The sequence below is a fragment of the Mixophyes fleayi genome, chromosome 3 (assembly GCF_038048845.1).
Source record: "Mixophyes fleayi isolate aMixFle1 chromosome 3, aMixFle1.hap1, whole genome shotgun sequence".
NCBI lineage: Eukaryota > Metazoa > Chordata > Amphibia > Anura > Limnodynastidae > Mixophyes > Mixophyes fleayi.
This window is the reverse complement of record NC_134404.1, coordinates 222689097-222703158: the sequence shown is the minus strand read 5'-3', so window position 1 is coordinate 222703158 and position 14062 is coordinate 222689097. Positions and strand designations below refer to the sequence as shown.

Sequence of the window (14062 nt, the reverse complement as noted above, 5' to 3'; positions counted from 1 at the left end):
AATACTCATAAATACCTTTCCTATCATTAATCCTCTAAAAAACTGCTACAGAAAAGAAAATCTCATACATATTTTAACCATCTTTGTATCTCTCTGTCCTTCTTCTATTAGCTGGTGATATATCACCAAATCCTGGTGAGCATCCCCACATCTCCCATTAATATCATTCTGATTCAGGACTCTGTTATATAAATTATATAAAATATTTATCTATACTAGGGAAGGTGGTGTGGTTCTTGTGGATCCAACCCTGCTGCCATATGAGAGGCAACCTATTGGCTGCAGATCCCAGGGCAAACGAACCCTGTGGCAAAGGGATTCTAAAGATAGGAGGTCGATGATGTAAAGGGGCCCTTCCTCTTTAGAGGAAGGCCTGTAGACTTGTGACCCAAGAGTATGATTTTCCTCCCACCTTCTGGAGCTTGTCTGCTGGCTGAAGAGAGCACTGCATCTCAGGCTTTCAAAAAAAAAGAAAACCAAACATACTATTTACCTGATCAGTATGACTTAGGATGTAGCTTCTAGACAGTGTAACATGGTGTAGTTAATACACACATAGTTTTGGATATGTACAGTCCTTTTCATTTTGATGTCTTATTATTGTCTATATCCTCAGTGACTACACAGCTACCACCAGAGTTCCTGGAGCCATTCCAGCCATTGCTGCAGTCCAGTGACCTGGAGGTCCAGCAGATGGCTTCCTTGTCCCTTGTGAACTTTCTTCTTGAAGGAAATTGTAAGTTGACACAATCTTAAGCTACAAACACATACTTTAGTTACCTATTCTTTCATTTGGTTTTCCTACTGTAGATACATGTTCATTGAAGATAGAGTGGAAGGCTACACTTCTACCTTAGTAAAACAACCGAAATCTGAAGTGGCCCACTAACATAAAACATATTATAATTAAGATTACCTGTCCATCTGCTTGTCTGTCTATAGCAAATGTACAAAAATGCAAGAACTTTGCATAACTACATTATTTCAGGTAAAACCTTATTCGGGAGGGTAGAGAAAGATTTCTCAGTTTTTACCAGACTCTCTAAAGTTTGGAGGATACAGTAAATAGGCTAGGGACCAAAGTATTATTTTGTTCTTGCCAAATGCAATTAAAATTTATGAAAGGTTGAAATTGATCTGTCTTCTGTTAACCTATGTAACTATGTACCAAGGATGTGTATCTATAGCCATTCTTATTTTTGTAATATACATTTTTTTTAGATTAAATCAGTTTGTATTGAGTTACAGTGGCCATTTCATCCAACATAGGAAAAACTTGAAATGTGTGTTAGATTTTTAAGGGGAATTCAATTAGCTGCGAGGTGCGTTGGACATCACCTCCATGTCCGGCTGCGCACATTGCCAGCTAATACGGTACAGAAATTCTGCTTATTTCTCTATGGAACTCAAGGGAAAGTGAGAGGAGATTTGAGTAAAACCTCCGCTGTGACATGTTGCTGGAACAGTCAGCAGAGACACAGCACCTTGTGAATTGTCCCACTAATATCGGCATCACATATCAAACAGCAGGCATACAATTTATCTTGTTATCAATATAATTGTGAGGAATGATTATTTCATTATGTTTTAATCTCTGTTTACAGTGAATAAAGAGCTTGTTGTCCAGGTGGGATTACTTGAGCCAATACTTGAGATGCTGGAGTCCGGGGATTCAGCCGTACAGTGTAATTCCTGTGCCTGTATCATGACTTTGGCTGTCACAGGTTAGCACATATATTTATAGTCTTTATAGACTAATTTCCTTGTAAGAGATAGTTGATAGAGGTATCGAACAATATTGTTAATGTTATGTATAACTTAAATATGTTGAAAGGTGTTAGCAAAAATTTCTCATAAACAATGATTCAACAATATGGATTCAAAAAAGTACACTATTTTCATACGTATATACATTTATTTTCTATTTTTACTCTTATCTAAACTTTATCATTGTTTCTTTAACACCTTTTCATCAGTATTGTGTTAATCTGAGAGAGAACCAACTTTAGCCAACCATTCCATTTTTTATTTTTTTTCCTTGTTTAATTTTTAGTTAACTTTTCTTTTACTTTTGCAATTATAACCCATGGATAAGCTAAATGATAAATGTATTAATATCTTATAATCTCCTCTGTTAATGCTTAAGTTGACTCCTTTGTTCTTCAGACTCCAATCGTCAGGCCATTGGTATTGCTGGAGGTATCCTGCCTCTGCTCACACTGTCCAAGTCTTATGATCCCCGAGTTCAACAGAATGCTGTTGGGGCTATACTGAACTTAACTCGATCAGGTTATTTTAACTATATTTACTAATTTGTGTCCTTCCTTTTTTAAATCCATACAGCATTTTTCCCTATATGCTAAAGTCTACAATTAAGTACAGACTTCAGTGATGTGTGCATATTGTGTATGCTGCAGACCATTGATGGGCAACAGGCAGTGGCCCGTCAAGCTTGCACCTGTGGCCCCCAGCTCCCACACTGTTTACTATTGATTAGGTCAGAGCTGCGGGCATCTTCGAATGCAAAGGACACCTCAGCCTACGATTTTGGGGAGTGAACATGGTGGGAAGGGTGTTATAGTCAATGTATAGTAAACTCAAGCACACACAGCCACGCCCAAATCATGCTCTGGGCATCGCAAAGTTACTTGTTTTTCTGCCGTATTTCTTGCTCCAGCTACAGGGCTAGTCTAAGTTCTGACAACTAGTGATGACAGTCTCATGCATGCTATAACATGTGCCTGCAAGTTTGCAATCAGGAGCAAATGTACAAAATGTATTTTATATTCAGTAGACATTAACAGCATCCTAATAAATGTATTTCAAAAAAACCTTTTTTTCTTTCTTTAATACTGTTTGATCATTAATGCCTTTATTATCAACTGGTTGCATTAGATATATATTTTTTATTCTATTTTTTTCTGTGCGTTCTTTTGCGAATTTATATTCCACATAGGCTTTAGACGTGTCATGCAGTGTCTTGTATAATAGAGCACAGCAGACCTACACCCGAATTCAATAGCACACGTGTCTTCAGATCTGTGCCTTGATGAATTCGGGCATGCACAAAGCCGAAATACAGGTTGCCCTCAGTATGTGTGCCTTGAAGAATCGGGCCCATTATGCCATTGGACAGTCATTTGTCACAAACTGTTCAAAGTGTGACAAACACTATTTTGTGTTTATTCAGGTTGTTTTTTTATCCTATATTCAATTTTGTTTGAATATCTGAAACAATTAAGTGTGACAGATATCCAAAAATAAAAAAAATAATCAGGAAGGGGGCAAAATATTTTCACACCACTGTACAGTTTAAGAAAAGTAGAGTAAGCCCGTAAGACCTTTAACACCCTCAGCAAGGTTCAAGAGAAAAATTTCAACAACAGTTTGGTTTATTAATAAAAATATAATCCTAAAAAATGAGCCATTTTTACATACACAATCAAATTTATATATTGTGTACTTGAGATTATGAGAAATAGGATCACTTAATTGTGAACTTTTAATTTAACCATACATTAAATCAGGGTTTCCCAAACCCAGTCCTCAGGGCTCCCTAACAGTGCAGGTTTTCCATATCTCCTTGCTGGAGCACAGGTGTGTTCATTACTGACTGACACATTGTAACAGATCCACAGGTGGTCCTAATTATGTCACATGTGATCCAGAAAACCTGCACTGTTGGGGAGGCCTGAGGACTGGGTTTGGGAAACCCTGCATTAAATGATGCAATTGTTTTCAAATAATAGGTGTTGACAATGACTAAAATTTGGTTGACATATTTCTGAATGATTTCAGATTAGACTGCAACATGTTTATGTTGTTTGTGTGCCAGACAATTATTGATAATTGTATAATCATCAAGTAGGATTGTATTGAAAATAAAAATTGGTGCATTTGTAAGTAATCTGTAGATGTTTCTGATATGCTGAGACTATTACACGGTTATGTTTTGTGGGTGGTTGGTTTGTATTCACAAATGAATATCCCTTGTGACACTTGTACCATTAAATTGAGCTGGTATAGTTTAATTTTCCTTTTAAATATTTTATTGCTAAATGATTTATTATTAACTTGATTTGTTGCCTTTATCTCGTAGAGCGGATCAAGAGTATCCTGTGCCGAGAGGGAGCTCTGCCAGTTCTCACCCTGCTCCTGCAATCAGCTGATTCAGAAATCCAGGTATGAAATAGATATATGTTGTAATGAATGTGTTGCAAAAGTGTTGAATAAATATTGATGTGGCTCATTATGTTTGTAAACATAATACAGATCATTTTGCCAGATTATTAGTTATGTATTGATCAACGTTGCATGTATACACAGGGCCATCTTTTCCATTGGGCACGATGGGCAGCTGCCCGGGGGCCCCAAGGGCAAGGGGGCCCCATAGGCACAGCTCTTAATGAGAATAAATAATACTGCAAAAGAAAGAAAATCTGCAAAAAAAACCTACAAGGGTCACTGAGCAAGTACATCTATCTATCTATCTCCTATATATCTATATCTATATCTGTATCTGTATACATCTATATATCTATATCTAGGGGCCCGGGGGCCCATAATGTTGTTAAGATGGCCCTGTGTTATACATAAAGCCGATACATACAAAAGCACCATATCCTCCAACAATGATAATAGATACTAAAAATATTAATAGGAGTACTGCAGTAAAATATCTAAATAGCTTTAAACAAAATATCTCTGGTTTCAAGTAATGTATTTGAAAAAATAAATGTAAGAATTATGTATATATAATGCATACTTGCCAACTTTGGCAAGGCTTGCTCCAGGAGATCGGGAGCGAGAGGCGTGTTGGGCGTGGGGTTGCGTCATTTGGCCCCGCCCTCTAAACATCAATTGCCTTTTCGGACCAATTGGCACATGGGGCAGGGCCACAGTGATGTGCAATTCACGTCCTAAACCCCACCCCCCGCCACTGTATTGCTGTGGTTGTTATTGAACTGGGAGATTAGCCTGCTCTCCCAGGAGTCTGGGAGGACTCCCAGAAATTTGGGAGTCTCCCGGACATTCCGGGAGAGTCGGCAACTATGATATAATGTCTTATCTGTGTAATGGAAGGCTCTGAGTAATCCCGCCTCTAAGGCTTAACTAGGAGTTATCCAGTTCTAATTGATAAAGTGAAAATTCCTAGGCTCGAGGAGATCCCGGGTTTCTTCATTGTTTGCTTACAGCCTTATGTGAAGAGTATCAGTCCACCCTTCACTCAAAATACTCCATCCCGAGGTCCCACAGTGCAAACAAAAAGAATAAAAGCTTTAACAACATCATAGGGCTTTTTATATCCTACCATAAGGGGTAATGGTTACACAATACTTAAGGTCTAAAATATCTGCATTCCACAACAGTAAGCAATACTCAGAGGAAGTAGACATCACTAGAATATTTGGGAAATCTGGAAAGGTTAGCTCCAATTCCAATCTCTCCACTACCACAGCTATTTTGGGTGGGGGTCATGGCCTTATAACTGCAGGCTATGTGTCTTTTGACGGGCTGAAATCATTGGCAGGTATGCTGGAAAACTATTTTGTAGTGGCTTATTTTGGTTTTCCATTTTGCTAATAATAGGTTATTGAACTTTACTTCCTTTTTCTCACACTATCAGTCACCACGCTACACGTGACTACAGGAAAGAGCAGAAATGAAGTGTCACCCTCTGCTTAAGGTTCTCTGTATCTTTAAGTTTATTAAAGGCAAAAATGAAAATCCACTCCTTCCATAATTATTGCTTAGTGTGGTCAGTGACTGGAGAAGAGCTTCTCCCCATTCCTCCTTTTAGACATGACACTGACAACTTCCCATACTTGGTGGTTGTTCTTTTTGAGCATGGACATATTACAGAACTATTTCTTTTTTATTTAGAAATTATACATCACAAAGTGAAGTGGTTAGTTACAGTGTGAGTCTAAAAATGGTGACAATCCCTTATATGCGTCTTCTAAATTGTTCAAATCTTACGTGAGATTTTGGCAAAAGACATGTATTGAAATAATGTTGCTAAAATTATAGTGGGCATTTTGAGCAATTGAATAGGACTGGCCAAGAAAATCTGGAGCTTGAGGAGAAAAGAACATTTGAACCCCCATTCCTCTCAAACTACCTTTTACTACTGTGTTAACTGGTCTAATCAATACTATACTAAATACTTGTGGTCAGGGCAGTTTAAAGAGCCCTGGGGGTATATTTACTAAACTGTGGGTATGAAAAAGTGGAGATGTTACCTATAGCAACCAGTCAGGTTCTAGTTGTCATTTTGTAGAACATACTAAATGATAAATAAAATCTGATTGGTTGCTATAGGCAACATCTCCACTTTTTTCAAACCTGCAGTTTAGCCCCCCCTTGGGGTAGAAGGCTGTGAGACTTAAAGAACATTTAAGTCATAAATGCATACTTATCATTTAGGCTCGCTGTGCTTCATTTTAGGATTCGGCGTCAGAATAATTTGTAAAACAATTCAATAATTGGCAAATCCTAAAATATGGATTTGATATATCCCTAGTTTAATTACTGCAGAAATGGTCTTTCGTGTAGTCAAGCATCACAGTATTTGAGTAATTAGCTGCTGTGGTTTCCCATTGTTTATTCACTGGAATAGTTCATATCTGTAGTAAAGCTTGTGTTGATAAGCGCTTGTGTAAAGGCCAGTATCTGGTACTGCATATGTGTCTATTTATAGATGCATACCTTCATGTTGATTTCTGAAGCTGCCCGTTGGTCAATAGATTGCTGTTTGCATGGTTAATTAAATCCTTTGTCAAATATAGAATGAATGGAGTTTACACAGGTTTATAGCAACCAGTGTTTGCAGCAAAGGTCTGTGGGTTTATAATATTATATATATTTCAAAGCTCTGATTTGCTTTGTTTCTTTTTTTCTGTTTTAGTAAATGAAAATGTCTCTAAGCTTTGAAATGAATCTATTTTAGTATTTTATTATTGATTTTTAATTCTAGATTTTAATAGATTCAGACATTTATTCTGAATGTATCCATTATTAAATCAGTATAAGATGCTTCAATATTAATTACTCTTAAACAGACACTATAATGTGCTTTTTGCAGGCATTCCTAAGTCTTTCACACTCAATTCATCTATTTATCTTATTCTAATAGAAAGGGTTGTTTTGTGTGAAGAATGGGCTAGAAAGTTGGCATACCACATGCATACTTGGTGTCTTTTTTGTTGTTACCCCTCTGGAAGATCCCATTGAGGAGGTGAAGTGAAAGGGGGATGGGGGGGGGGGGGTTCGCCACAAATCTTGTCATTTTGGCCCCATCCCTGCAAAGCTATGACGCAGTCATGTCATTTCGTTGTGGTAAGTGGGGCCAAAATTGTGTGATTCACTGGAGGTCCCATGCTGCCCAGTTCACAAATGGTCAAGAAGTGGGAGAATGGCGTGCTCTCCCAGGAGACCTACCTAGAATTCAGGAGTCTCTCTGAAATTCCAGGACAGTGGGCAAGTATGACCAAATGTGTTGTCATATCATGCTTTAGTGATATCTTATTCTAAAAACGTTCTACAGCACTCTTCTTAATGTCTGAGTTTAACAGTAATTGCTTTGTAAGGCCAAACTCAGGATTTCTAGAGTATTGTTTCGGAAATGCTTGATTATGGATCATTTACAGGGGCAGCATTGCTAATACAAATATGGGGGACATATTTATTTGTTTGTGATAGAGGACATTTATAGTGCACACTTCTGTGACATCATCATCATCATTTATTTATGTAGCGCCACTATTTCCGCAGCGCTGTACATAGAACTCATTCACATTAGTCCCTGCCCCAGTGGAGCTTACAGTCTAAATGGCCTAACACACACACAAAGTCAGAGAGCAAGAGACTAGGGTCAATTTGATAGCAACCAATTAACCTATTATGTTTTTTGGAGTGTGGGAGGAAACCGGAGCACCCAGAGGAAACCCACGCAAACACGGGGAGAACATACAAACTCCACACAGATAAGGCCATGGTCGGGAATTGAACTAATGACCCCAGTGCTGTGAGGCAGAGGTGCTAACCACTAAGCCACAGTGCTGCCCATGTGACACTACAAATGTGCATATGCACTCACACCCATAAGCAGAAGGGGTTGTACTATATCTTGATATTTTAGCCCTGGTATCCAACAGCCATGAGTACCAGGGGTGGAGAGCTAGTCAGCATTGGGCTGGTACACTCTAGGTGTGGGGGCCTGGTTTATTTTGCTGGGCTCTTACAGAATGTAGTCGGTAGAACCCAATAATTACCAACCGATTTTACCATGCGGTTTGCCCTAAGCGCATAGGGATTTGCAAGCCTCCAAAGATTGAATGCTGCTTGAGTTTTCAGTCTCCAAACAGCAAGATAGTAAATCCTGCGGTTCAGACCTGAAACTGCATCCAATGTGTGGTGGTTTGCAAACCACACTTTGTTTCTCTTTTTTAACCCCTTAGACTGCTGACAAAGTGTTTTTACTTTTATAATGCAGGCACTAATTGGGATGTTCCTAAAAGTTTTTTCTTGCTGCTAAACCACATAACAATTGTAATATGAGTGTGTCTATGGGGGGTTTCTTGGTTACAGAAAACGCCCCTGAGTGTGCACTGTACCATTTGAGTCTGGTGCTATTTCAGTACACATCAATTAATTTGTCAGCAGAGGCAACTGTGATTTCAATTAATAGATGCAAATATCAGAAGAAGCAAATGTTCATTATACGGAGTTAGATACACTATATGGACAAAAGTATTTGGACGCTTGACCATTACACCAACAAGGACTGAGGGACTGTAATGGCATTGTATTCAAATACATATAATTTATTATGGAGTTGGTTCCCCTTTTGCAGCGATATCAGCATACACTGTTCTTGGAAGGGTTTCCACAAGATGATGGAGTATTTCTGTGGGAATTTGTGCCCATTCATTCTGTAGAGCATTTATGAGGTCAGGCACTGATGTTGGACAAGAAGGCCTGGCTTGCAGTTTCCGTTCCAGTTCATCCCAAAGGTGTTCGATGGGGTGGATATATATATATATATATATATATATATATATATATATATATATATATATATATATATATATATATATATATATGGATAAATCAAGACTGGGTCATAAATCGAGATCTGTATGCTTCCCGCAGATTGGGATAGAGGCAAAGACACAGATTATTTGATTTCACACTGCAATATTCTAGCCTAACCAAAATATGGGGAGATTGAGTATGAGTAGTGTCCAAGTTAAGATCAGTTTCAAGCTGACCGCCATAACCTTGATCCTGTCTGATAGTTGAGAGTAGGTATGCTGAACCTCAATTCAATAATTATCAGGTGTGGCCAAATACTTTTGTCCATATAGTGTATATCTATATGATTTACTATCCATTTACTGGAAGTTAGAGTGAAAATGAGATAATAGATTTATTTTTTTTCCCCTATGTGTAATCTACTTTAAATTAGAAAATTGATGTAAACATTGCAAGGTATATCTACATAATGTTCTATTGCTGTTGAGTTCTGGGCATTGTTGCTCTTTGTACTTGTTTCATGTTGTGAAAGAATTAAGGTGTGTACACAACAAACAAAGCTGATCTAACAACGTTAAGGTTTACTTACATCTTAGCTGTTTTAATAGTTCTAATGTGCAAAACAAACCTTAGCCTATAAAAAGGGGTTAAAAGTGACCACTTATCACCAGTTTTAACAGCTTAGATTTTATTGAATTTGGGCAGCACGGTGGCGTAGTGGTAGCACTTTTGCCTTATAGCACTGAGGTCATGAGTTCAATTCCCGACGATGGTCTTATCTGTGAGGAGTTTGTATGTTCTCCCCGTGTTTGTGTGGGTTTCCTCCCACATGCCAAAAACATACTGGTAAGTTAATTGGCTGCTATCAAAATTGACCCTAGTCTGTGTATGTATGTTAGGGAATTTAGACTGTAAGCCCCAATGGGGCAGGGACTGATGTGAGTGAGTTCTCTGTACAGCGCTGCAGAATCAGTGGCGCTATATAAATAAATGGTGATGATGATGATGGTAGCTGATAAAACATATAAAATATGTTTAGTGGTGATCTAACTTTATGTAATCTTCTGTAATCATGATGCAGAAGCAGAGCTCTCCAACCATTCTGCAGTGTGAGCCAGTCACCTCTCATACTTTACTCAGTATACATTTTACAAGCATTTATTAGACATTTAAAACAGGCACTTCCTCCCCATCCCTGTCTCTAACATTCTCCTGCATAGGAACACATGACAGAGTGTTGAGCCGATGTCTGTCTCACAATGGTGAGACCACGGGTCTGAATGTGAACATTCACAATTGTGGATTGATTATGCATTTTGAAATGAAACAAGCCAACTATTTAGAATCCATGATTACCGGTACGCTTTCTATTTGAGTGCACAATTATTCCTTTGTATGGCCCAGGATACTGTCTGATCTGGGAGCCAAGTGTATATAAATAACCTGTGTATTAAGGACAATAATCCCATATTGCTTCAGGGGATACCCAGTGACATTTACTTCTCCCCCCTCAACATCAATTGGTCTGCTTCCAATAGGTTGGCTTGGCCACCTAGAAAAAAAAGAAAGCCATTTGTATCAAAAAGAATGGGGGTAAGAGAATTTGCACATTTTAATGTTTTCATATAATTTTTATTAAATATATTAATAATAACATATTAATACTGTGAACACATATTACAAATGTGGAAAAAAATCAGATAGACCTAGGGTGGTTAGTCAGGTATCCAGCAGCATGGAGAATGGAGACCACTATAATTAAGTCGGCCACACATGTGACTATTCTACAATAAGGGGTGAACGAAAATATTAATATCCAATTTGTCCCCACATATGTTGCCGATCGAGATGCTGCCCTTCTGTCTGATGATCGATTCCGGCATAATTGGACCCTGTTAGATTAGAAAATAGCTGCATGCAAAAGCCAATCTGCGGTCATCTTCTAAACGCATTCAGAAACATGCCTATAATGAGCCTGTTTATTTCTGTATGACCATTATAGGCACAAAAGTCATTTTGGAATCATACATGCTGTGATATCACAGCCAGTATTGGGAAATGGGCACAGATATCACAGCCAATTTCCCAATATTGGCTGTGATATCCCAACATGTATGGCTAACATTTATGATGAATCAAAAGAAGGTGATAATTGATTGTCAATCATGGTTGCTATACCCTAAGACACTTGGTATCTGTCCTCCTGGGATATGGGAAAATTTTCCTTTGAGAAAACATCTCATCTAATGTGGCTTATAGCTGTCCAAAAGCTATGTAAGCTATAACATACTTATTATTTATTCATTTCATGGTTGTTAATATTTGTATGGACAATTTCCAAGCCAATAACAGGGATATTGTTCTTTTAACTGCACCCTTCTAAAAGCCATGAAGCCTATATGCTATAGTGATTTTGTATTAAATGAATCCACCCTGCATACAATAAAATCATACTATGTGAAAATACAAGTCTTACTGCATTCTTGCTATTCTTTGGTGCACAGTTTGAAACATTTTTATATAGCGTTGTCCAACGATTGTTTTAGCTCACGACGCATGCGATTCACATATAAAACACAGGTGTGATTCAGAAATAGTGAGAGGACCTGTACGTCACAAAATGTTTTATAAACATAGAGTTCTTGACAATTAAAATAGCAATGTTCTTATCTCTTATCAGGTGCAGGATTTTTTTACTCGGCAACATGTGAAATTTGACTTTTACATTTCTCTTGTTACCCACATATCTTGTAGTACTGTGTAAATACATAAATGCAAATGTATATAGCATGCAATTTTATTTTTGCCCATATACCAAATATATATGTATAGAAGTAAATTAACATAAATAATAATAATTTTAATACAAAGACCCTTTCAAAAGCCTTTGGATTCCATGTGTCTATAAAATGAATTTACTGTGACAGTTGTATGTCTGTCTGTTCTTATGTAGTAGTTATTACTTGTAGAAAGAGGTGTTGTATTTTAATACTTACAGGAATAAATGTGTTTAAAAGTAGTATAATACTTGGCTTGAAAAAGCAATATCTATTACATGTGAAAAGTCGGTGTACTTGAGAACTATTGAGATGGCACCATTTGTAACATACAAGATTTATTTATCCAACCCTTCCTGCCCTTAAACTCTGTGAAAAATAGTTGTTGCAGTAGTCTAGTATTTTTAATTATCAGGGCTATTCATTACAATGGTATTGCTGCAGATATCTGTGCTATCTGTGCCGTTCCTTTAATTACCATTCGCAGCAGCTGTCTCCATAGCGGTCTATGGGGACTGTGAAACGGCTTTATTTATCTAGCGCCAAAAAGCTTTTTAAAGCTCGGCCTCTATAAATAACGCCAACTCACTTGTCATCCCTTAAAATAATCTTTACATCCAATTTAAAAAAATTATGGCCAGCAGGGATCCACGGAATGAAAATAAGGGCACCCGTGTAACTATTTAGACCCTAAACCATTGGAGTAGTAAATGCTATGTGAAATTAAAGCAGCAATACCATGATAAAATTGTGATTTTTTTTATTTTTTTTGTTGTTTTGTTTTTTTACATAATTCACCGTGGTAGGCTCTTGCTGCTAATGTTGGTATTTATTTATTTTCTTCCTACATTTTGTTTCTTCGGGCTGCTATTAATGATGTATAATTATGCTCAGTGTCATGGAGTACAACAAGAGGCTTACAGAGTGCAGTATGTTGTGAACAGACATGCTTTGACTCAACCCCCCCTGCTGAGTTCAGTGTACTTTAAAATCTGTGAGCCTGTGTGTGACAGGTAGCCATACCTTGTGCCCTCGAGAGATTTTGAAATGCACATCATGATTTGTAGGAGGACAGCTAAGAAAAATGACTAACAGTTACTTAACTTGCTATTTAAAAAAAGACAACAAAAAGCTTAGTGGGATTGCTGCTTTATGTACTGTCAAAGGCTGTTCTATTTTTCACTGATCTATATTTGACTGTAGGTAACCATGATTCAGGATCATATCAGGAGTCTGTATTGAAAGCTGGCATAATCCAACTTGATGTCACAGAAAGTTTCTTAGGAGCACAGTGGTAATACTCCTGGTTCACACATTTAGTAATACTCATGATTTTATGCATACATCTAACAAGGGAATTTAGTGTTACAACAGATAGAACGATCCACAGCATCTAAGATGTTAACAGTCACATAAAACTGATCAGTGCAAGGAGGGGAATTGGTTGCTAAGGATGTTATGGGGCTCAATGTTTTCTTTTCAATGTTTCTCTCTTATATTCCTTGTTGTACTCTTGTTGGATGTGTTACAGACAAGTCATACTGTTATATTTATTTTGTATACACTGAATACAGTTGACTTCCTTTCCTCATTTCTAAAAAAATCTAAACTTATAGATCAGTATTCTAACATTTAGGAGAACACAGTTCCTATATAGTGTTTATATGCGGTCTGTTCAGAAATGTATTTAATGTGATGTCACAAATATACATACTTGCCAACTCTCCCGGAATGTCCGGGAGACTCCCGCATTTCATGTGAGTCTCCCGGACTCCCTGGAGAGTGTGGCAATCTCCCGCATCTAGTGGGCAGAATTAGGGCCAAAATGCCGCTATTCTCTGGGAATCACAGCATTTGGCCCCGCCACTGTTGTAAAATGACGCATTTTTGGAGCCCCGCCCCCCACACGCCCACCTGCCCCAGGGAGGCTCCCGAACACCAGCGCTAGAAAGTTGGTAAGTATGCAAATATATATGACTATTGTTTGCTATAAACAACTATGCTCCGAACCCTCATGGCGTCTTGTGAGCTGTTTTCACTCACTGAGAGATGAGTTCTTCAATATTTCAGATTGGTTTTTGTTTTGTTTTTCCTGCCAGGGGCAGTTTAAACAGATGACAGGTAGAGGAGAATAACAGATTTATATGAAGAACTGCTTGCAGCGTTTAACAAGCTTGTATGACCTCATCTAGACCAAACCAGTTTATTTCAAAAGGACAGCATCTTCAAGAAGAAAGCACTAAAGAAAA

The 14062-nt window shown here is 37.8% G+C and overlaps 1 protein-coding gene across 2 annotated transcripts in view; it reads left to right on the top strand.

Moving 5' to 3' along the window:
- Positions 1 to 14062, top strand: part of LOC142144389 (uncharacterized) — a 45117-nt gene that overhangs the window by 7504 nt on the left and 23551 nt on the right. For both annotated transcript variants that reach the window (XM_075203164.1, XM_075203165.1), the window contains exons 3-6: positions 617 to 736; positions 1605 to 1724; positions 2167 to 2289; positions 4100 to 4182. In XM_075203164.1, coding sequence (XP_075059265.1) covers positions 617 to 736; positions 1605 to 1724; positions 2167 to 2289; positions 4100 to 4182 — 446 coding nt within the window. The remainder of the gene's footprint in view (positions 1 to 616; positions 737 to 1604; positions 1725 to 2166; positions 2290 to 4099; positions 4183 to 14062) is intronic.